Raw genomic sequence first — 22,140 nt, 5'->3', positions numbered from 1 at the left:
TATCAGCCTACAGAAAAATGGGTTAGCAGAGACATGTCTTTAAAAAGTGAAAATTTAAAATATAAACTGAAGTAATTTTCAGATTGCTGCAACCTGTAATAAATATAGATGTTCTTTTCAACAACAAAACTGCTCACCATCAAGGCTTTATGAAATACACACCTGTAATACATTGTGTTCTGCTTCTTCTCCAGTTATAACTTCAACTTTATCTAACAGAAATTTCTCCACTGGCTTGGAAATACAAGCAGCTGCTGACTCAATTAGTGTTGCATTCCTCAACAAAGCTGTTTCTGCAGGAAAAAAAGAAAAAAAAAAAAGGGAAATCTTTTCTGTACAGGGAATATTTTCAGGATAACAAAACTAGCACATAGGATGGCCTCAGTAATCCCTGTGGTGTCTGATGTTATTTAGTATTATTACTAAGGTTTTGGCCGAAGCAGTAAATAGAAGAGAAAAAGAAAAAGGCTGGGATACCGCAAAACGCCTCACCTGTTCAGGCTCACTTTGAATTGAGCAGGGCTCTCTGCAGTTGCAGCGGTTTGACCCAAGGGACAACTTGCAGAAACAAGCCCTGTGTCATTAGAAGTTGATTTTCCAAATGAAACCAGTCTGTCATATTGCTGTGCAGACTAATAAGTAATGAGAAACACATGTCCCAGTATTCATAATAGTAACACATATACAAGGAATAGTTGACAGGAACACGGAAGGACAAGATTTGAAAGAAAAAACATTGTTAAAAAATTTTGAATATTTGCATAATCTATATGTGTTTTTCACAGGCTTTAATTTTTTGTGGTTTTTTTTTTACTTGTAAGAATGTTCACACAAAGTAAGAGGATCCAATACATCCATTTGTAAAGAGGAGTGCAAAATTTGGCAAGAGAGCTCAAAATAGGGGCCTACTTGGGATGCCCTCACAGCCTAAGTTTACATGGCTTGCCTAGTAGAAAGGTTCATACCAGGGTCACAAACAACCCCTGAAATCTGTCTGTATAGAAGTTTCAATCCTACAATTAGGACACAAATATGGCAAAGTAATTTATATGAGCAGTCACAAAATACAAGCAGCCAACAGCTTAAAATTGTAGTTCACAAATGTGGTCTAAAAGGCATTCACAAAGTTCACTGCATTTTTTTTCAAATAATAAATCATAATAATATGTAATAAATAATAATAATCTGTAAAACGCTATCCTTTCCTGAGTAACTGAGATCATTTATTCTGAAGTTAGTCCAGTTCAGATGTCATAAACCAAACTGTAGTTGCTTTCTGAACACAGAATTTGGCACACACTACAGGAGTGTACTACCACGCTACGAGTGACTGGATAACTTGAGAACAGATATTATCGACCACCACTCATTTGACATCCTCTAAGATACAGCGAAACATATAATAATAAAGCTGACTGTATTTATTTGCTGAGTATGCTTACTTCTTTGTGGACTGACATGAAAAGATTCCATGTACATGGATGTTATTTCTCCTTTGTATGAATCAGCTTCATTACATGACTTGGGATGCTTTTCAGGACTCTAGAAAAAAACAGAGGAAATAAGAATTCCTATTTAAATAAAATGACTATGCTACTTCATATCAAACACAGCAGTGAATTATTTAATGCATGATAGGCTGAAGATTAGCAATTGTAATCTCTTAAGAGTAAAAACTGACACAGATAATACAATTTCAGTCTCTAGTGGAATCAATTTTATTACCATAAAATCAGTACATCATTCTTTCCCCAAGAAGAATGGCCTCTTTGTATGGATCCTTGAATAGGATTTAAATCCACTGAAAGATTTAGATGTTTAAGTACCAGTTAATTTTCAGTTTAAGCACTTAAGCCTCAGAAAAATAGTTTAAAATTCCCAGTCATCAGAAAGTTAACCTCAGAGAAATTAAAAACTTCCATGACCTTCAGTTTTTGCAGATCAAGTTTCATAGGCATGTCTAAATAAACGCTTCTGGCTCCTGACAATGCTCAGTGGCTCATCTCCTACCGCATAAGTAAATCCTGGTCAGAAGTCATAACCCAGACCTATGGCTGCCAAGCTTTTCCAGTGACAGGTATGTGTACTATTTTCATTCCACTTGTACGAAAAACCAAATTTCAATTCCATTTTAAATGGTGCAGTCCCTTCAGGACTGGATCCATTACGCTGTCTCACAGCTTGCTCAGTACAGTTCAACATGGACACTATCTAGGACGGAGTTTCTGTTTTCCCCTCATACTAATTTCTCCCATGTCTTGACAGTTATGATGGAAACTATTAGAGCACTGGGGACCACATTCTTTTATTTCATATCCACTTTACATGGATTATATAAAACCCCCTTTTTCAGGTCAAAAAATGAACAAAAGAGAAGTGCATAATGGTATGGGTTAGTAATTAGAGTACTTATCTAGGATGGGGAAGATAGTGATGCCTACCACTCCTGCAGCAAATATTTAGATATTCTTCCCCTCAACAGTTATTGGAATCATATTTAGTCATAACTTTAAAAGAACAAGAGGAGCTAAAAAGAATCTATCTCTAAAAAAAAATGTAAGTACATTAACCTTGATGAAAAGACTGCCAGCATTTACAGATCTTACCAAAACTCTCTCAACCATATTTTCTCCAAACACAAAATCAGAATTGGTGCTGTTTTGTACACTTCTGTCTTCAAGTGACTGAATTCTGTATGAACAAAGTAACACAAGAATGTGATTTAGAACTATTTAGAACCTTCCAGAGAATATGAATAAGTTCATGCATTTACTTTACCACAACTTACATTAAAGACAAACAAAAAATGACCAAGTAGTCAGCCAAATTCTTTAAGAGAATACGAGAATATTCTCTACATAACATTTCACAAAAGCAACAGAGAGTATCACATTGTATTTCATGAAGATTATTCAGGATGTTCCTTAAAAGCACAGAACAAGAAGCAAAACAACATGCCTACTCCTCAGGGAAGTGTCTTACTGCAGAAATTTTAATGAGTTAGATTTGTTTCTGTGATGGTGTGCTGCCCCCCTCCCCAACCTGACCTTTATCTCCTGTAACCTTGCCCAAACGATAACCACTCATGGTGGTCATAATGGGTGTGTCTGGTCATGATGGCTGTGCCTGGCCAAACATGGATTGAGGGAGACAGACAACAACACAACAGCCAAGGGCTAACTTGGGCAACGTGCCACCCAACCACAGTACTGGTTCTCAAACCAAATTTGGAAGAAACTAACATCTGTGATCGGTATACAAGTATGACTGGAAGAAACTAATATATGTCTGCAAATATGACTGTAAGTCAATCATGTTACCCCAAAAAACAGCCCAAGAGCTCTTTGAGCTCTCCTGCACTGCAGCAGGCTGCATGCCAGGGTCTCCCCGTGGGTAGGGACACCTCTGAAGGTTACTTCTCAAGGTTGAGAGATTCCTTGCTGCAACAAATTCTTGGTAAGTGGTTTATAGCTTGCTAAATTTTGAAGTTTCACTAACATTATATCTTAGATTGATCGTGCATATATAATCTTTAGACATAAACCGTTGACCAAGTCTGGGGCTAGGATTGGATCCAGCCACCCCAGACTCCTCTCTGAGAAGGAGTTTAGAAAGGAAGGGGGTCCTTTCTGAACCTCGTGACTCAATGGGAGGGTCTCCCTGACAGCTCTGCCTGACCCTGCCCCCTATGCAGTAAATAATCAAGCGCGCCTTGCCATTGAATCTTGTTAAAACACTGTTGGATTTACTATCAAACTTTGTTAAATAGCTGTTTTATATCAATAAATATATTGCTGCATCGCTTCATCTGCAACAGTTTCCCTGTTTCTTTTTGCTCCACCAAAAGACTACCAAAAATAAACAATTATCCCTTCATGCTGGTGCAGCTCTTGTACCCTTCAGAATAACATCCTCCCCAGTGCCTTACAGGCACTCCTTGGTCATCCAGCTAACGTCTTGGAAAGCCAGAAAGGCAGTGTATCTAATGCACACACTTTAAATTCACACAAATATTGCAAAAATGTAAAGGTACGATAGCAGATGGCTTATAATAAGGCATAACTAAAACAGGAAAGAAAGATCTTTGTTCCATTTTTCAACGACCTGTGCAATAGATACACTTAAAATGATAAGTGGAGAAAATTAATACTTGCAATCCTTTGCTACTGGCCAACTATAGTTTGGGAATATAGATTTGGGAAAAAATTTCATACAGTAGGAAAATCACTTTACATTTGGGATCTGGAGTGTGACTGGTTTGGGCAGAAGCTACATTAAAACAACACTTGTCCTTCTTCTCATCTGTCCCCTTTTCCTTCTTAGTGTCCCGGGTTTTACAGGTAAAAAACATTAATTTATTTTTTGACACCCTGAGTTTAACTTCTGTCACTTAGCTTCTTGCGTCTTAGGAGGTTTTAAGATAAGAAGGTGAACGTGGTTTCAAATAGTGAGATAGTCACAAGTTGTAAAATGTACATTATGTGTGAATTACATTCCAGAATATTCTGATATAAGTAGAGTTGCGATTCGACCTGCTAATTATACAGCCACTTTAAATTAACAGGATCCATTTTTTATACAAGTCACTAGAAAAGGCCTTGTAAACTTCCTTGTATGGAAGTTGTTCCTGCTGCTAGTTTTTTGTGTTTTTTTTACAAAAGGCTTATAGATTGTTCATGTTTTCTGTAGGGCTTAATCACTGCATCTCTTGCTGGCAAAGGCAAAACCATCAACATTCTTGTCTCTTTCTGTTCCAGAAGGACAACTTGGCAGGAAGATGATCTGATGTTCTGTCACAAACTGCATACTCCAGCATCACTTATCTGCTCTTCCAGATCATTTATCACCCTTGGGAGAGCTTAATAGCACATATGTCATGCAGAGGATATTCTTGCTAACAAGCTGGGTTTGTTGCCAGAACTTTAATGATTGGCTCTAAAACTTAGTTTCTGTGTTCACAACTACAGTGTGCTTGAAATCCCTTCACATAGGATGAAGGAATTCCCAAATACAAGCTATCTCCATTTTACACTTAAGGAAAAAAAATATTCCTTAACATTCTCATGCTTGATTGTGTTGCTAAGATTAAGAGCAAATAAAAAAGAAAAGTCAGAAGATCCATCTCTTATCAACCTTGAAGCCTTTCATACATGTTTTGGGCCATGAGCAGGCAATCTGAAGTGTGTTTAAACTAATGAATTGTCCTTAACTGAAATTCACTGAATTGTGAGCAATTTCCATCCTGAAATTTCATCTGCTACTTCTAGGCTACTCCAGCAGCAACTAGTAAGGATAGCACTTGAGAAGAGATAAAAAACAGAAAGTAGACAGTTGTCTCAAAGAAATAGTGTGGGAAATTGCTTTTGATTATTTTCAGAAATGTAAGGAAAAAGGAATCAGTGCAGAATCTTTCTTTTCGCAGACACTTAACTGGAAGTGCCAGCCTTAAAGTCTTATTAAAAACTCAATACCCTTTTGTTGCTGCAGGACAAGAACAAAGTGTGCCAGGGATGACATTGCCATGGAGATGCAAAGAAGAGGCACTGAATTCAGAGAATGACCACTAACGAGGAAGAATGGGAGAAGAAGCAATGTGGATCAAATACTGGAAAGGGACAATGGACAGGGAGTAGATCCAGGTACTGTCCTTCTCAGAGTGACCAGAAGGGTCTGAGTGGCTGCCAGTTCCAGTGCTGGCCTTGAAGCCTTGCAGTTTTTCAAGCAAATCCTTATGCAAAGCTGAATACGTGACCAGAAGCCAGCGTTTTCCCAGCATTATTTTTATGTCACTTAGGATTCAATCTCCTTTCCAAGCTTCTAATCAGACTCAAGAAACTGCAAATGTCTCCTTCTCCGTTCATTACTACAGCCAGTTCAGGAAATGGAACTGTTGGTGATTTCCTGGGAGATGGACAGCTGCAGCAACTACAGAGGGCTAATGAACCAGCTTCATTCATCTCTATACACAACTGTATCACATAGAGAAGAGGTCGAAGAGGAGGACATTTGCAGGCAGCAGTAATCCCTGCTGTTGGGTCTCTCTGCGTTTTAGTTTTTGTACATAAACGCCAATAGTTACACCTTGATTGATAATTAAAACCAAATCTTAAAAAATATTTTCTTAGCTATGAGCAGGCCTGGCTGCAATGTTCACCATTGTTTAGAATGTATATGGAGTTTCTTAAAGTTGTTTGAATACTTGTTATCAAGTTATCTATGAGAAAACAACCATGTCAAAAAGATTTTACTTGAGTATTTTAAAGCATCAGTCACTTAATATGGATCAGAGGAATGGCACTCACAGTCCCCTACAATCTCAGAAGAGCAGTAGGTACCTAGTTGTATTTAAATTAGTTTTCAACTTGTCAAATAAATCAACATTTACCACAATTGTGATATACAGAATTAATGAGGCACAAATACTCCAAGCAGATGAACAATTCCTCTTTTACAAAGGAAAAGGAAAAGAAATACCATAGGCACTTTTAAGGCTTGTAAATTGTCAGCACTGGAACACTGCATTGCATTTGTCTATCCATTTACTTCACAAGAGAAAGCCACTCACTGATCTTTGCCTAGATATTGTGCAGGTGACAGAAGGTGAATAGACTTGGGAGTATTGATACCAACTGATTTTGAAGTCATCGTCTCCCCTTTAGCTTTTCCAGTATGTGCATTACCATCATCCTGAATCTGCTAAAAATCCAGAGTACTGTGTGGCTCCACATTGTCCTCACAGGGCATCATTACAGTATTAATTGTGGTAGAAAAGGACAGGCTGGCTCTTCCAAAATCACAGTGACCATCTGCCCTCTAATGATGCTCTTCTTGTGGGATAAGGATTAAGAATCAAAGTTGTCTGTGCATCTCAAAATCCCTTATCTCCTCAGAACCCCAGCACTGTATGTCCCAAATGTGTGCAGAAACTTTTATCTGTGGCATATCCAGCCCTGAAGAAGACAGGAATAAACTCTTATGCAGTTAACATGTTCTCTGCTCTCTTTGGGTGGGAGGGGGAAAGGAGGCAACATCACAAATGTATTATCTGTGGCCCTTGCCATTTTGAAATGTCATTCTCTCATCATAACTGATCTCAGGTGTATTCCTGATGCTCACAGCTTCCAGGTAAATAACCCTCATCAAACATCAGCAGCAGTATTAATACCCACAAGATAACCTGCTGGCTTACCATAGACCTAACATTCTTGTGAGCCAGTCTCCAGAGAGAGGTTGCACTAGTATGAGCTCTTTCAGTCATAGGCAGAGGCAAGGGCATGGGGCAACGACCTAGTCCAAGGAAGTCAGCTTCCTCATGCAGAAATTCTGAAGTCTGTGCTGGTCAACCCAAAGATGCCACCCTATCACAATCATTACAGCTAGTTGTTCATGCTAGAAATTCTGGTGTGTGCATGGAAGTAGAGCATCAGTTGCAGCATTCACCTTGTCTTCCAAATCAGTCCTGTATGGTTTTCTTCTTGTCTTCTGGGTCCAACATGCTGACATATTATAGTAATTCCTGAGTTCCACTGCATCTGTTTATGAGATACAGCAGCTATGCAATCAGAAGAGAGTTGTCCAAAGGGACACAAAGATAACTGTAAACATTCAAAACTGGGACATATTTTGAAATGCCAAAGCTGCATGAGATAGCAAACCAAAATAGTTTCTAGATGGGGGGTTGCTACTGAGAACAAATTGTTCCACAGATATTAATTTCTTGCAGGAGTCCATTTCTTAGGGCGTACGGAGCTCATGTCAGTACCCACAAATCCTGGCACCACACACAAACACCAGTGAGCACTGTGTGGGTGTAGATAGCATGGACTTCGTACCATGTAAGACACATAGGACAAAAGGATATGCCACAAGGCAAGTGACAAAATGGTGTAGAAATAGAATAAATAAAAACTTACTGTGTTGTTTTAGAGCTAGAAGGATTCATGGTAGTAGATAACCTCTCTGCTGTTTTGGAATTTACTGAATTCTCTGCCGAGGAATAAGAGCTGTCTTCAGATACCTAGGAATAATAAAACCAGACGAATTAATTAGACCAAGCTTTCTTTCTGCTACAAACTGATCTGCTAGAAGTAAAGTCACTGTGGAGGGTGTGTGTATATATATATATCTGTATGTGGTAGTTGGCAGAGCCTCCTCCAGCTGTGTACCTAGCTAGAACCCTTAATCAAAATGCTAAAATTTTACTTCCTATAATAAACAAAATAACAACAGACCCCCAAAGCTGATTTGCCCACAGAACCTTTGTATCTGAAAGTTGAGACAGCCTGCACAGAAGAGATGTTTTTTCAAAGACAGTCAGCATGAGTTTAACAATTCACACCATGTCAGCGATCCATAGATTCCGCTGAAACTTATATGGGAACTTTCATGCAGTGAAACCACATCATACCACATCATGCAGTGGTATAATTAACTGCTTTAAAACAGCACTGTTTATTTTTAATTTGAGCTGCAAACATATATTAGCCAGTAAAATTACTTTTATCTTTACCTGAACGTGGGCTTCTTTCTTAGTTTCTGGAGACACTACAGGAATTTCAAGACAGGTCAGGGCTTGTGGGGGTTGTAAAATGGCAGGTCTAATGACATTCCACAATTGACTTTGTGACAAGGATCCTTGCAAAATACAAAGATAAAAATAAATACATAAATACAAAGATTTAAAAAAAGATTTAAACAGAGACTTTTTCTTCACATCTAATTCATATCTATGTGTCTTGCCTCTTTAACTGAACTCTTCAAAGCATATTTAAATAACATTTATTGTTGTTGAATTGCTACACATTCTAAAAAATTGTAATCCCTTCTAAAAACCACAACTCTGCAGTGACACCAACCCCTGTTATCCTATCAGAATAAAAAGGTGATGTGTTATATACAAAAATAGATATATTTATACTTCTAAGATATATTTATACTTATGTAATTAAATATATCTTTATATTTACATCTACTGCTTTCTGTTAGATCTGTCTTCTGACATTTCAAATTTAATCTTGCACCAGCAGACACCAAGAGGGCTCTTTCCCTTCTCATTGCCTTCTCCAGGAGCAGAGTTATTCAGTTAGAAATGTGGAATTTCACTATTCAAGGTTATATTCAGTCCACTCAGGAATTAAGTAGTCACAGCAGAAGCTAAGAACAGGATACAGGTCACCGGATATTTGCACTGTCAAACAAATAACTTATGAACCTCATAATGATACTTAGCTTATCACTGAGCGTAGAAAAGAGCTGTCATTTTTATGTCTTCTGTGCCTGTTAAGAATGTCTTTGTGGAACTACAGTGAACAAATATTGCAATGAAAGTTACCTTCTTTTGTGCTTTTGATCAAGTCAGGGTTTCTTTGAAGAAGAGCTGAGCTCATGAATATGTTATTCTTCTTTACTACAGAACAAGGAATTTAAACTTAAATAATGAGTAATAGCAAATTTTAATTATTAATTTATTACTATTTTGGTAGTACCTGAGCAGTATTCCAACCTATCCATCTAAACAAGATCTCTGAGATAACTGTTACTGTCTCCATTTTACAGGTGGGTAGACTTTGGCACAGAAAGGACCATGGTTTTTCTGGTTATGTCAGAGACAGAAGTCTTTTGGATATTAACAGATGTTTTAAACTGATAAAATCCTTCTTCATCTTTGAAAACCAGGTGCACAGGTGCTGCTGGTTTGCAAAAGTTATTGAAATGACAATGCTATCTGGTCCAGTCTTAGGCATTTTTAAGATGAGTAAATGAGGCCCAAGAACACGGGAGTAAATAAATGTGCCCTGCCCTGTTTCTTAACTTATTGTAATGATGGCAGTGCACCACTCATGCTTTCACTGTAATAATGATACCAAACATCAGCCAGAATGTAATGTCAACAATGGACTACATCCTGTAAAATGACATGACCGATAACTCTACACACAATCACTAGTTATTCATTGCAGAAAGCGTGTAGCTTGTTCCTGTAACAATGCTGTGTTCTCTTAAGATTGTTTAGAAATCCTTTATGCCAATGTCTGTCATGGACCTGTTTCTGGTAAGAGATATAGGCTAGGATTTAAGACCACTCCATCACTCCCATTAGTGGTAAGTGGGAGAATAATCCCAGGGTCACTGGTTAGGTGGAAGACAGGCTCCTAGGATAGAAAATTATATTCCTACAGAAACCATTACCAGTAAATTGCAAGCAAACTAATTCATGTAATTACTTTAACTCCATTCTGTTCTTTCAAGTATAGTTTGTACCACGCTGTGTAAATGCCTATCTGCAAATTACTGAAAGATTCCTCCCCAGCACTGCAGGATTCCCTAACAAAAAATGCAAAAAAAATTTTTCTATTGAACTGCCAGTCCTCCCTCTAAAACATTCCTTTCTCCTGTCGAAATACCAGCCTAGTCCAATGCACTGCAGCTCTGTCCTGCAGAAATTGCATTTCTGCACACCTCTGTTTTAGCTAGTACCTGCTTTTGTACATAAATATTTACTGGGTTTGTTCTTTTTTTTTTTTTTAATTACCTGGCTGGGAGGGAGGGAAGGTGGGAAGGACAGTAAAGGAAGATGATCTCCCTCTTTTCTGAGCGAGAGCTGTATTTGAAAGGATAAGAGACTGAAATTATCACTTGTTTGGAGAAAAAAAAAAAGGTTAATTTTAAGATTACACAATTTGATATCATGCCTTCATTATCAGTAGAATAAATTATTATCTACCAACTACCATCTCTCTGAAGTAGACTGTTAGGTTATGCCTATACTGCTGAATCGGAGAGGTCTCCGAGGCCAAGTGGCACAGCCTGGTTCAGGCCCACTGCTTATGGCTAGTCCACTTGGTAACAGTTCTGTCTTGGAGACTGACAGTTGGAGAGTTTAAAATAGAACTAGGGAGTGAGTTATCAGTCAAGCAGTGTGGACAATCAAGGGGCAAAACACCCAAGCTTCCTCCTGCACCATGCTTTAGTTTTTGGTATAGGCATACCCTAAAATTTCTACCATGTCTATGATTTTCTGTAAATGATGTCTGTATAATTTTCAGATTAAATCAAACTTAGCTTATGTTAAATCCTCTTAGCTACATTCCGGTGTGTCACGGGACTAGATAAAACAAAATATAGTGTACACATATTAATGCCTGAATCCAGAAATAATTTTCTGGTCCCATCCGTATGTTAAATAAACACTGTAAAAAACAGATCAGTCCTTCTGCACAGAAGGCTCAGTGACTTGCATGCATTTCCCATGGAAGCAATACACTTAAAGGGCTTTCCATGTCAGCTGTCAGCTGGACGGAAGGAGGGGCCCTTCTGGATATTGCTTCACATTTTCAGGGATTGGCCAGGGAACACTGATCTCTTCCACAACCGAGGCAAACCAGCCCTCCTCCTCCCTTGTGCAAAGCAATTCAAGGAAACGCTATGAAATACACATATTTTTCACTACTGTATGTAATATTATGAAAGTATGGAATATTAATATATTTTTACTTAGAAGGGGATTTATTGGAAATTACCAGCAAATTTATATCAATGTTTAAGTTTTCATGACTTGCAGCATTTCTACAGTGCAGAAACATTTCTTAGACAGGAAAATTCCTTCTCTTCTTTACCAGACGAGAATACAGAACTATAGTAATTAAAACATGACTGGAGTTAAACGCCATACCTTTGTTAGACTGAGAGTCAGACTTCTGGAAAGTAAAAGATGACGATCTTGCACGCTTTCTGGAACAACTAATGAAATCTAGAGAAAAGTAAATATAATGTTCTGCAGGGAGCGACTGGCAGATTTCAGCACAATGTTCTCATATGGAATTAAAAACGTAACACAATAAATTCTAGGAATGACTTACAGGAACAGCTTTAAGGCAATACTTAAAAGCACAAGGGCTTTGGAATCTCGGTCAACACCTGGCACAAAGCCCTATGGAGCCTTCTTTATTTCTACTAAGTTCAAGGAACCTAAATCAATCAAACAGAATCAGTTAAGAGCTCACAGGCTCAGAAGACATTAAGAATGCGAAGTTACATTATAATGTACCCTAAAAAATAGAAAAGGGCAGCTAGGAGCTCATACAGCTGATGAAAATCGTTGCCACTTTTCAGGGCTTCTCGAGTTTCTCTTTCTGCTAAATATAAGAGGTAAGATGGAAGAATTCTTGAGGTAAGACAGGGACATATATATCAGGACATAGTAGGTGGCTCTACAACACACATAGCCTTAGTCTACTAACAGGGATTTGTCCCTGTCCATACAAAGTAAGGGTCCAAACACTATTTTCACAGGCAACAGTCAGACCTATGAATAACCCAATACTGCTTCAATGACGTGGTTATTACCATTTTCAGCTTTGCAAACTGGGTCTTCTGCAGGTCGCTGGAAAAAAATACAAGCATGGAAAGGTCAATAGAACTTTAGAATAGAATAGAATAGAATAGAATAGAATAGAATAGCCCAGCCCAGCCCAGCCCAGCATATCAATCCAGCATATATGCATTAAAAGCAGTCTTGTTTCTATTTTCTGCTTTTCCTTGTTCTATTTTGAGACCATTTATTACAAGTCATAAACTGGGCTAAATCTTTTATTACTGCTAGCATGTCTATAGAATCCTCATTTCTCAGCATTTTTTTATCAATTATGAAAAAAAAAAAAAGCTTTTTACCTTCAAAGGACGATCCTTCTTTTTAAAAACAAATATTGGCTGGGCAAGCACTGATCCCTCTGTAAAAGAAAAGAGATCACTTTTATTAACAATTCTGTTACACCACTTCTCAACCACATTTCTAAAAGTGCTGAGCAATAGCAAACCGGACTTTATCCTTTTGTTACAAAGGAAGAAAATAGAGAGTTACAGTGATGTACTGCACACTCTGTAAATTAAAAAAAAAACCCCAAACTTAGAGTCTACAGTGTGAGTTTTGCCATGAGGATTTGGCCTCATATTTTTTTACACCTTTTTTTAGTTAAAAAAGAACAAAAAAGTGCTCTTAGCTTTGCTGTTTGCAACATCTGTCATCCTTTAAGAACAGGGTTGAAGTGCAGCTTTGGTTCTCAGAAAAGTGCAAGGATGTGAAATGCAAAATGATCCCAAAAGAAAAGCAAGGAAATGCGTTACAGTTGGTCTCTCAGCTACATTAACATTTTCCGTTCTTTAGGCTTCAGGTATGTGAATATCTAGTGTCAGTTTTAATGTGTTTTCACCAGCACCACCAATTAATGACGTGTTTTTTATGACAACAAATGGCACGATTACAGAGCAAAGTAGCAGACACAAATAGATTTTTTTAGACCACCACATAGAGTATTCAACTCATGCTAGCTTGAGATCTCTGTAACATGCAGTCAACAGAAACAATTGGCTTCTGAGCATAAGCATATTTTAGTTGTGTACATTAGGAGATGAATGGAGACCTAAATGCATGTATTTCTCTCCATGGGTGATACGAACAGATTAGGGTGACTAGTGAGCTGTATGACTGGTCTTTGGCCAGAGAAATCTCACACTTGATATCTTGTTAACTGACATTTGACAGAATATTTATCACGTACACACCATTTTTTGTAATACTGGCTCCCTCTGGTTTATATTAGAATATTTACCTGTTCAACAAAACTGTCCATGTGAAAATATATGGATTGATATTTTTATCTTGGCTTGCACACCCATCTGTGACCAAACCACTCTAGCATTAGCATCAATTACTTAAAGGTTTAATAAAGCAAATATCAACGTATCATGGAGGGTTTAAAATTACTAAATAAATTTATATTCAACAACGAAGAAAAAAGTAAACATTGTTAAAATAAATGCTGTGTGCATGTAAACTGGGGATAAATCCAGTTATATACAGACATAGCAGTCAAGTTTTGTCTTTGTTGAAGTTAATTTTGTATTACTTGGTCATTATGTGCGCGCAAAGGACTGAATTTAGCAAACTTGACATGCTTTGCAATGAAGGTCGGGTTTGTCCTTAATAGAAAAAGCAGAAAAAAGTTCACGTTGCTCAACTCCAAAAAAGATAATTCTCTGTCATTGAAAATTGAAGAAAATTTCCATAATCCGGTTGCAGCTGGGGGTCCATGGCATGGCATGAGATGGAGCAATTCCACTTCTATTCACTAGAGGGGAGTGGCACACATAAACAATAATACTTCACTGAAATATATTTTATTCAATATAATAGGCTTTTTTCCTGTCTCCTTTTAAAAAAAAAAGTCTTGTATTCTCATGGAATGAAGGAAAAATATTAAAATAGAAGCATGATTACGGAAACCCTTATATTCTCCACAGTACCTCTCAAAGCTCAGAAGCTAGCAATATTTTTAAAAGTACATTTACTACTCCAAAGCATGGAATTATCAAAGAGTGAATTACTGTAAAAAAAGGAACTGGCCTTCTATCGCTTCTGCTGGAGCTAAAAGGCTGTAGGTAGTTTGAAGGAATTAGGAATGTTCACTACAATTTAAACAACAAAATTCCAGTGACAGTTTAAAACCCAGAAGTTTCTGAAGAAAAATTCGTAACTATTTCATTATCAACAGAAACACGTGAAGCTAGGGTACGATGGTACCTCTTAAAGATAAATATGCATATTTTGATATTGCAGGAAATATAAAAGATATATCACATCAACAGCTTTTGAGCCAAAAAGGAAAAGTTTCTTGCCATCAGTATATCTAGTCAGAGGTTGCTGATGCTGTCACGGTTAGTTATCATTTTTACAGTTCTGCATTGCTTCTATCCAAATCAAGAAAACCATTTTGTAATCCCTCACCAGTAAGATCTTCACTCCTCAATCAGGCCATTCATAACAGAGTTTAAAAAATGTATTTGTGTTAACTATATATGTATCCTATGCATCAATTTCCAGTTACATTTTAAACTTCTCAGATATTCAAGCACAAAATAGCTGCAGCTGATCTCCACAGAAAAAACAATGCAGAATTACTTGTGGATGTAACACAAGGCCATCAAGGAGTTACCACAACTGTGTCAACGTGCTAATTTTAACACTGGTGAGCAACTTTGCATTTCTCTCCTTCATTTTCTGCACAAAGGCTGCCGCTGCCAGGGCGGATGGATGTGTGCTGGGAGGAGAAGCCCTTCTGCACGCTCCTCTCCCATTAGCAGAGGGATGCACCAAGCCAGCAGTGCCCGGTTGTGCTGGGGAAGAGGCAGCAGCCAAGGCTGGGTCCTGGGATAAGAACAGGGTGGGCTGGAGCCCCCCCAACTCCTCAGCACCAACAGGACCCAGAGAGACACAGGCTGGCTAGTGACTGGTTAAGACTGGGCCGCTCCAGTCCTCAGTAGCTTGGCACTTGTGGATAAAAGAGGCTGTTGGAAAAGTTATCAGAAAAACCTGCCAAATGGTCTGCCTCTGGCTGCAGGGACTGGAATAACCCACCATCCTCAGCCAAGAGTCCAGACACAGAACCTGTCTGCCTGCCCGTGAGTAATCACCACAGATCAGGCTCTGTTTTCCTCACTACAGTTCCCCTGAAGCCACTGAATTAGAAAGGTCTGGGCCTAATGTTCGCTACATTTGCAGTTCAAAATGAGAAATGTCCAGTTCCCTTGTCTTACCTGCACAGCCTCCTGGCTCCAGACTTCTGTCCTGTGCAGGAGCACTATCAAACCTGCTCTGTGCCCAGCTCAGAAGGCAGATGTGTCTCCAGTCTGGCGCCTGCTTTGCTCTGCTCCACACCCCCAGCATGGGCATCCCGGCTCCATCACTCTGCTCGGCGCCGCCTAGCACCCTATGTGCAGGCAACTGGCAAATCATGGTCACTTATGTTCCCCGAAGGAGACTGCACTTACAGACTTCCATTTGAAAGAAAATACAGAGGTGCAATTGGGGAAAAATAATTGTTGGTTGCTGCCTAAGCTGGGGAAGCACTAGTCAGGATTACATGCAAGAAACTATGTAAAATTGCTTTCACCAACTTTGCTTGTATCCCAAAAGCCGATGCTGTCCATGAGGTGCATGGATTTTCAGCCTTTGCTGTGGTGGCAGGATTCTCGGGTCCCTGTTTTTCCTTTCAACAGTTTCAAGCAGAGAATTTCTTTAAAGGCCTAACGGCAATCCACTGGATTTTGCCTGAGCTTTTATTATTCCCAGAACTTTATATGTTATTTGCATAGCTCTTCGCAAGTAACTACCAATCCTGCAATCAGACTGGCTTAGCTACAAAACTGAATCCTTCACACAGAACCTGAAAAAACCTCACCCAGTAGTTCATAACTGCCAACAGAGATGTGACACTGATAACAAAAGCTGACTTGTAAAAAATAACATTTTTCTCATAATTCCTTAAATTAAAATAACAACACGTACCTCTTTGGTTTTACTAGCAATCCCAGTTGCACTTCATAGGAAAACTTTTAATGCTGAAGTAGGAACTACAATTTTTACTTTCCACAGGAAAGAAAAAGAAAATAACTTCTTAATCAAAGATCATTTTCTGAAATAGAATAACATTCTGGAAAACTGTATAATCTCCAAATAATGTCACTGACTTACAAAACCTTTAACGGCATGCAGCTTTCCCTCACAACATCCTAATAAGCGTTACACAACACACAAAAACCACCACACGAAAATTTATAATCAGATATAATTTATAATTTTATCCTATCAAAAGATAAGGCTATAACATAGCATTAGCAAGTTTCTGCCCTCTGATACACGATAGCATTCATTTCACTAGCTTTGTATATTACTGCTATAATTTGCAAAAATAAAACCAGAAACACTTCTGCATTTTGATGCTATGGCTTAGATTGCTGGTTCCCAAGTCACAGAACTCAACCCAAATAAAGTTAAGCAATAACAACAAATTCTTGCACACAACATTGCCATTTTGTTTGTTTCACATGCAAATTAGCTCAACAGCAACGTGTAATTGGGGAAGATGTTCAGCCGAAAAGTAGATTTACTGTGACTTTAGTTGCCTAAACATCCCTAGAGGTAGTTTTGCATTATTAAAATACTAAGGGGAAAAAAAAAACAAAACTGAGAGAGAGCTTTGCCACTGCCATTTATGAATATATGCCTTTTACAGCTATTACTTGAAAAAGACGCTGAGACAAAATATTGTGCCTAGTATTTTGTGGCAATATACGTGAAGTAAAAGAAAGCAACAATGGACTAGCATGTAAGTGGGAGATATAGATACAGAAATTCGTAGAGTTCCATTCAAAAAAAGGAATTATTTTGACGATGCTAGCTGATGATGTGTTCATTAACATGTTGTCTCAAGGAGCATCAGAGTTAAACTATGTACTAATACAACTCAATATACTGCAAAAACACAGTAGAACACCTATATTTCGGGTAATAAAACTGCAATAATAGGCAGAAGAGAAATACATATAGTGAAAATATGCAGCAGGATAAATTAACAAAATACTTTGCTATCCAAGCTTGGACTCATGTTTAAATTGTTTCTGGTCTTAGATACAAAAAGACATCCGTCAGTATTTCCAGAGATGGATTATTTTCATCTAAAAAGAGGTGAACAAGTAGTAAAAACCATCTAGCTAAGAACCAGGTTTGTCAAACCTGCAGTAGAACCACGGTTTCGGTTTTATAAATACTCCCTGAACTTTCTAACATAAAATAGAGTCAGTTCACAGCCAAGTGAGAGAGCAACAAGGCTGCCAGCCAACATCTCAGGTCCCTCGGTGACCTCACTATGTAAGCCAGGCTTTCCTCTGCCAAAACTTAAATGAGGAAGGTGACACAAGGCAAAATGGGGATGTCTTAGAACAGTACTTTAGACACACAACTTAATAAAATTGACTGATTTTAAGACATACAGAAAACGCTTTTAAAAATTTTGCATTGCTGATCCTGAGCCACAGGTCTGTTTCTGGAAACGCTGAGCAGTTGGGAACTCCAGTGGAATTCACACATGCAGCTGGCTGCTCAGCACCTTTGAAAAATCAGGTCACTGATTTAAGACTCTAAACATGGACCTGGAAACCAACTTTCAGCTTCTCATTTATTGTCCTTCACACTTTTGATTTCTGCTTATGCAACATTTTCAGAACTCTCTAGGACAACTCCCTTAAAAATTAAGACCAGTTTTAATACCAAGATAGCAAGATTTGCCAAGTAAATTTACATTTTTTTAAATAAGATATTGTGAGACAAGATTGATTAATTTATTTGCATCTGAATCCATTATATGTATATGGTGGGGTTTTTTTTAATCAGTAAGCACTAAAAACAAAATGGGAAAATAAAACAGGGTCATAAATCTAGTTAAATTCTAATCCGGTCAAATATCCAATGCTAATCAGACTTTTCTATATGCAGAGGTAATAGAGACACATGTTGCTATACTGGCAACAAATTTTCAAGTTCAGTATCTTAGTCATACTTCCAGACTTGTAAGATAACTGAATTTTTTCTTTTAGAATATTCTTCTGTTGAAGAGTGTCAGTGATTCAATAAATTTGTCACAAGTTCTCACGCATCCTGATTTTCCAAAAATTTTCAATACACATTGTTTTAAATAATTGGTCCAAAATCATGCTGAAATGTTTTATGAGCAGAAATAGTTTCACCATTGTTAAAATAAAGTACTTAAAACATATTAAGATTAAATTTTGGACAAAGCCTTTCATTTTTTGGAAAACAGCATTGTTGAGAATTTTATTTCTAGAGAATTTAAACATATACAACAGACATTTGGCCACCTGGCTCTGCTTGATACAGAAGTGACTGTACTTCAGTGGCCCTTGGAGAGATTGATGAATACAGCACTGCATGCTGTTCTAACACTCTGTGTTAAATACAAAGCTTATGCTGCTTATCTTGGGTTCAGATCGCATCTTGTAAATACTGTTTGAGGAACGGATAACTAACTTCATACCTCCCTGTTTGGATCAACAGGGAATACATCATCAAAGAAGTGAGTTTCCATTTCATTGTACTCAGAAAGACAAAAGGCAAAGTTCACCCAACTGACTATTGCAATATAAAACTTCTGGAAGAATTTGTCCTGGGACAGCTTTACTGTACTGTTAAAAGACTCCAGTCTTGTACATTCTTTGTCATACAAATAGTTCATAACTCGCATAAATAATTTCACTGTCATCATTGAGACCAATTATGAGAGCAAGGATTCTTCATCCAGGCACGGTTGTGCAGAATCAGGCCCTAACTTCTTAAGGCATCTTCCCCCTCTTTTCAGTGACTCTTCTCAATGCTACAGATTCTAAATACAGTTTTCTTGATCAGTGTGGAAAGGGTTCTTTTACCCAAACAATTCCATTTACTACTCCTAGCTTCCACTGTGGAAGCATGCCATATGAGATCTAAAAATTAACATACTTCTCTTTAGCCATGGAAACTCAGCTGACAGCCTGCAAAAGTGTTTAAAAATACAGCATATGTCACACTCATTCATCTTTGTAGAGCACAGTCCTCATCTTTATATGAGGAAGACATAAAGAGGCATTAAAACACCAAAAAATCCCCTACCCTAGCAACACTTTAACACAATTTATGAGAAAAATTAAGCTCTGTTGTCTTTATTTCAAACTTTAGAGTGAAGAAAATATTTTTGAGAGTCTCATCACTACAATGTAATTCTAGCAGTGACGCAATGACAGCAGCAACTGTGTCACTAGACCAGCAGGACTGTGCCAAAGTATGTAACTAAAAATTCGTAAACACTGAAACTTCCAATACACCAGTGCTCGGCATTTTTAGTCATAAAATCCTGTAAAATACTCAGTGCAAGGGCACTGAGTATATAAAATTCATAGGCATATAAAGCTTTACCGGTTTTAGGGCATTGTACCAATATTAAATTTCATAAATCCCTACAAAGTAGCATGGAAGTAACACTCCGGTTTTTTATGTAGAAATTGAACTATACAGGTAATAAGGTCATGATCCAATAACATTCACATATCCTTAAATTTTAGGCATGTAAGTTAATTGGACTATGTATGCTCAACACTAAGCACAAACCGAAAGGCTGATTGACTCGTAAATTAGCCCGAGCACTCTAAACTACGTCAGCCACAGCATCAGGTTTAGATCTTGAAAGTGCATGCTTCCACTTGCTGTTTTGGGTTCATTCATCAACCTGCCTGGTAAGAAATGGTTAGCGGCATCATCTGCAAAACGGCCTTAATATTAGCTCTTGTTTCTTTATGCACCCTCTTAAAAAATACTGTTACAATTGCATATGAATCATTCTCAATTCTTGGCCCTCCTCACTACCTTGACGACACAGGATTTTGCTGTCTGCCTCTATAGTCGAGCATCTCGCTGAGGAGCTAGACTGGCCCTGTTGTGCTGTCAGCGCAAGGCAGGAATGGCCGGGAAAGCCAGTGCTGTTCCTGAGTGCTGTCAGGAACAGCATCTCACTAAGCCGCAGAAAGTTTAAATGACAGGGGAGTAAACACTCTTAGAAACACGGAGAGACAGATTACCACTAAAAATTTGCAATAAAGAAACTACAGCCCACCAAGCTCTTGCTTTGTATCACCCACAACATGTTACCCACTGGGCACATTCTTTTTGTTTGTCCCATTCCCCAGAAACCTCCTTGCAGGGGGAGACATGCAAAAGACCTACCTGTACAGCATTCCTCCTGGGGATTTAACTTGCCGCCACCGGTGCCGGGACACGGCCTGTGGGCCCTCTGTTCTGGCAGGCCACTGGCGCAGGGGTCACCAGGACAGCCTCTTCTTTTGGGGAGGTCCGGTGTAGCCTTCACACCCTGCCTGGACCCGACTGGAACCTTGTAGCCTGCACAGCAGCGCCGTATACCTGTATATGAAACGTTCCCTTTGCGAGCAGGAATTGGCTGGTTCCTCATTATGAGGTCCTCAGAAGTACCTTTATATATATATGTATGTATCATATGTGTATATATGCCGTAGTTGGGTCTAGCACTTTGGATTTAGGCTCATTAGCGGTTCCCGAGGCCAGATGCCCCTCGAAAAGAGTCAGGCGAGGCCCCGCTACCAGACGGGCGGTAACGGTCGCGCCGTAACGGCCAACGGCCGGGCGCTGCGGGGCGCGGGCCGGGCTGCAGCCGAGCGGGCGGCGGCGGCGGCGGCGTCCGGCGGGGGAGTGCGGGCGGGCCGGTGCCACAGTGACAGCTCGGGGCCCGCTCTTCGCGGGGCTGGCCGCGGGGAGGGGACATGTAAAGCCGGGCGGATTAACATAAGAGGGCGGGCGGGGAAGCGGCCGGTGCGCGGGGTTTACCGGCAACGGCTGAGGGAAGGCGGGGCGGGGGGGGCGGGATTCGGTGGCGGATGGGCGCAGCAGGGAGGGCCGGGGCCGCCCCCAGGGCTAGGCCGCCCGCAGGCCGTGGCGACGGAAGGGAAGTGCTGCAGGGGTGGGCTCGGTTCCCGTCGGGGTGGACCAGCGCCTCCAGGCCGGGAAACGGCGGCGGAAGGCCGGCAGCAGCCTTTGCTGGCCTGTCGCGGCGTGGGCCGGAGAAGCCGCAGCCGGCGGCTCGCAGGCGGCCCGGCGGGCAGAGGCCTGCGCGGGGCTGGGGCCGGCGGCGGCGCCGGCTGAGCCTTGGGCCGGCCGGGACACAGCCCATGGTAAAACTGAGCCATTTCAGGCCATTGCATATTGCAAGCCTGGTGTTAAACTGCCTCTAATCCTAACAGTTCAAGACAAAAAGATAGGAATTTGCTACAAGTTCATCAGAACCATGCTACTAGTCTAATCTAGTGTCTCTGCACAGCCAGTATCGGATGTTGCGTGCAAAAAGATGCAAGTCCAATAGCAGGCAGATGTTGAGTAACTTTCCTTTGTTAGAATGTCAGTGTATGTTGGCATAAATCCTGAAGTGTGCTGTTTTACCCCTGCTGCAGTAGAATCATAGAATCATTAAGATCATTGAGTCCAACCATTAACCTAACACTGCCAAAACCACCACTAAACCATGTCCCTAAGAGCCACATCTACACATCTTTTAAATACCTCCAGGGATGGTGACTTCACCATTTCCGCAGGCAGCTTCCAAGGCCAGTCTTGACAACATTTTCAGTGAAGAAATTTTTCCAAATATCCATCCTAAACTTCCCCTCGTACAATTTTAGGCCGTTTCCTCTTGTTCCATCACTTGTTACTTGGGAGAAGAGACCAACATC

General features: G+C 39.6%; 2 protein-coding genes across 5 annotated transcripts in view; one reads left to right on the top strand and one right to left on the bottom strand.

Moving 5' to 3' along the window:
- RANBP3L (RAN binding protein 3 like) overlaps window positions 1-21,083 on the bottom strand; it is a 39,521-nt gene extending 18,438 nt beyond the window's left edge. For 2 of the 4 annotated variants that reach the window (XM_054186683.1, XM_054186686.1), the window contains exons 1-11: window positions 20,606-21,083; window positions 12,670-12,728; window positions 12,346-12,382; window positions 11,672-11,749; window positions 10,532-10,600; window positions 9,332-9,406; window positions 8,510-8,634; window positions 7,914-8,017; window positions 2,571-2,691; window positions 1,443-1,542; window positions 163-293 (exon numbers count right to left, since the gene is read on the bottom strand). In XM_054186683.1, coding sequence (XP_054042658.1) covers window positions 163-293; window positions 1,443-1,542; window positions 2,571-2,691; window positions 7,914-8,017; window positions 8,510-8,634; window positions 9,332-9,406; window positions 10,532-10,600; window positions 11,672-11,749; window positions 12,346-12,382; window positions 12,670-12,728; window positions 20,606-20,894 — 1,188 coding nt within the window. In that variant the 5' untranslated portion in view covers window positions 20,895-21,083. The remainder of the gene's footprint in view (window positions 1-162; window positions 294-1,442; window positions 1,543-2,570; window positions 2,692-7,913; window positions 8,018-8,509; window positions 8,635-9,331; window positions 9,407-10,531; window positions 10,601-11,671; window positions 11,750-12,345; window positions 12,383-12,669; window positions 12,729-20,605) is intronic. The other 2 variants (XM_054186684.1, XM_054186685.1) reach the window with 2 other exon arrangements.
- Window positions 20,963-21,556, top strand: PNMA6F (PNMA family member 6F). The gene has a single exon (XM_054186990.1). It carries the CDS (start codon window positions 20,963-20,965, stop codon window positions 21,554-21,556), a length of 594 nt encoding a protein of 197 aa, XP_054042965.1.
- Window positions 21,557-22,140: the final 584 nt, after the last annotated feature.

Source organism: Rissa tridactyla, chromosome Z (genome assembly GCF_028500815.1).
Source record: "Rissa tridactyla isolate bRisTri1 chromosome Z, bRisTri1.patW.cur.20221130, whole genome shotgun sequence".
Taxonomy (NCBI): Eukaryota; Metazoa; Chordata; class Aves; order Charadriiformes; family Laridae; genus Rissa; species Rissa tridactyla.
Note: the sequence above shows the minus strand (reverse complement) of the source record. Positions and strands in the feature narration are given on the sequence as shown.

Excerpts from the sequence above, each read along its gene's own strand:
- PNMA6F (XM_054186990.1), top strand. The coding sequence starts at position 20,963 with ATGCCCCTCGAAAAGAGTCAGGCGAGGCCCCGCTACCAGACGGGCGGT.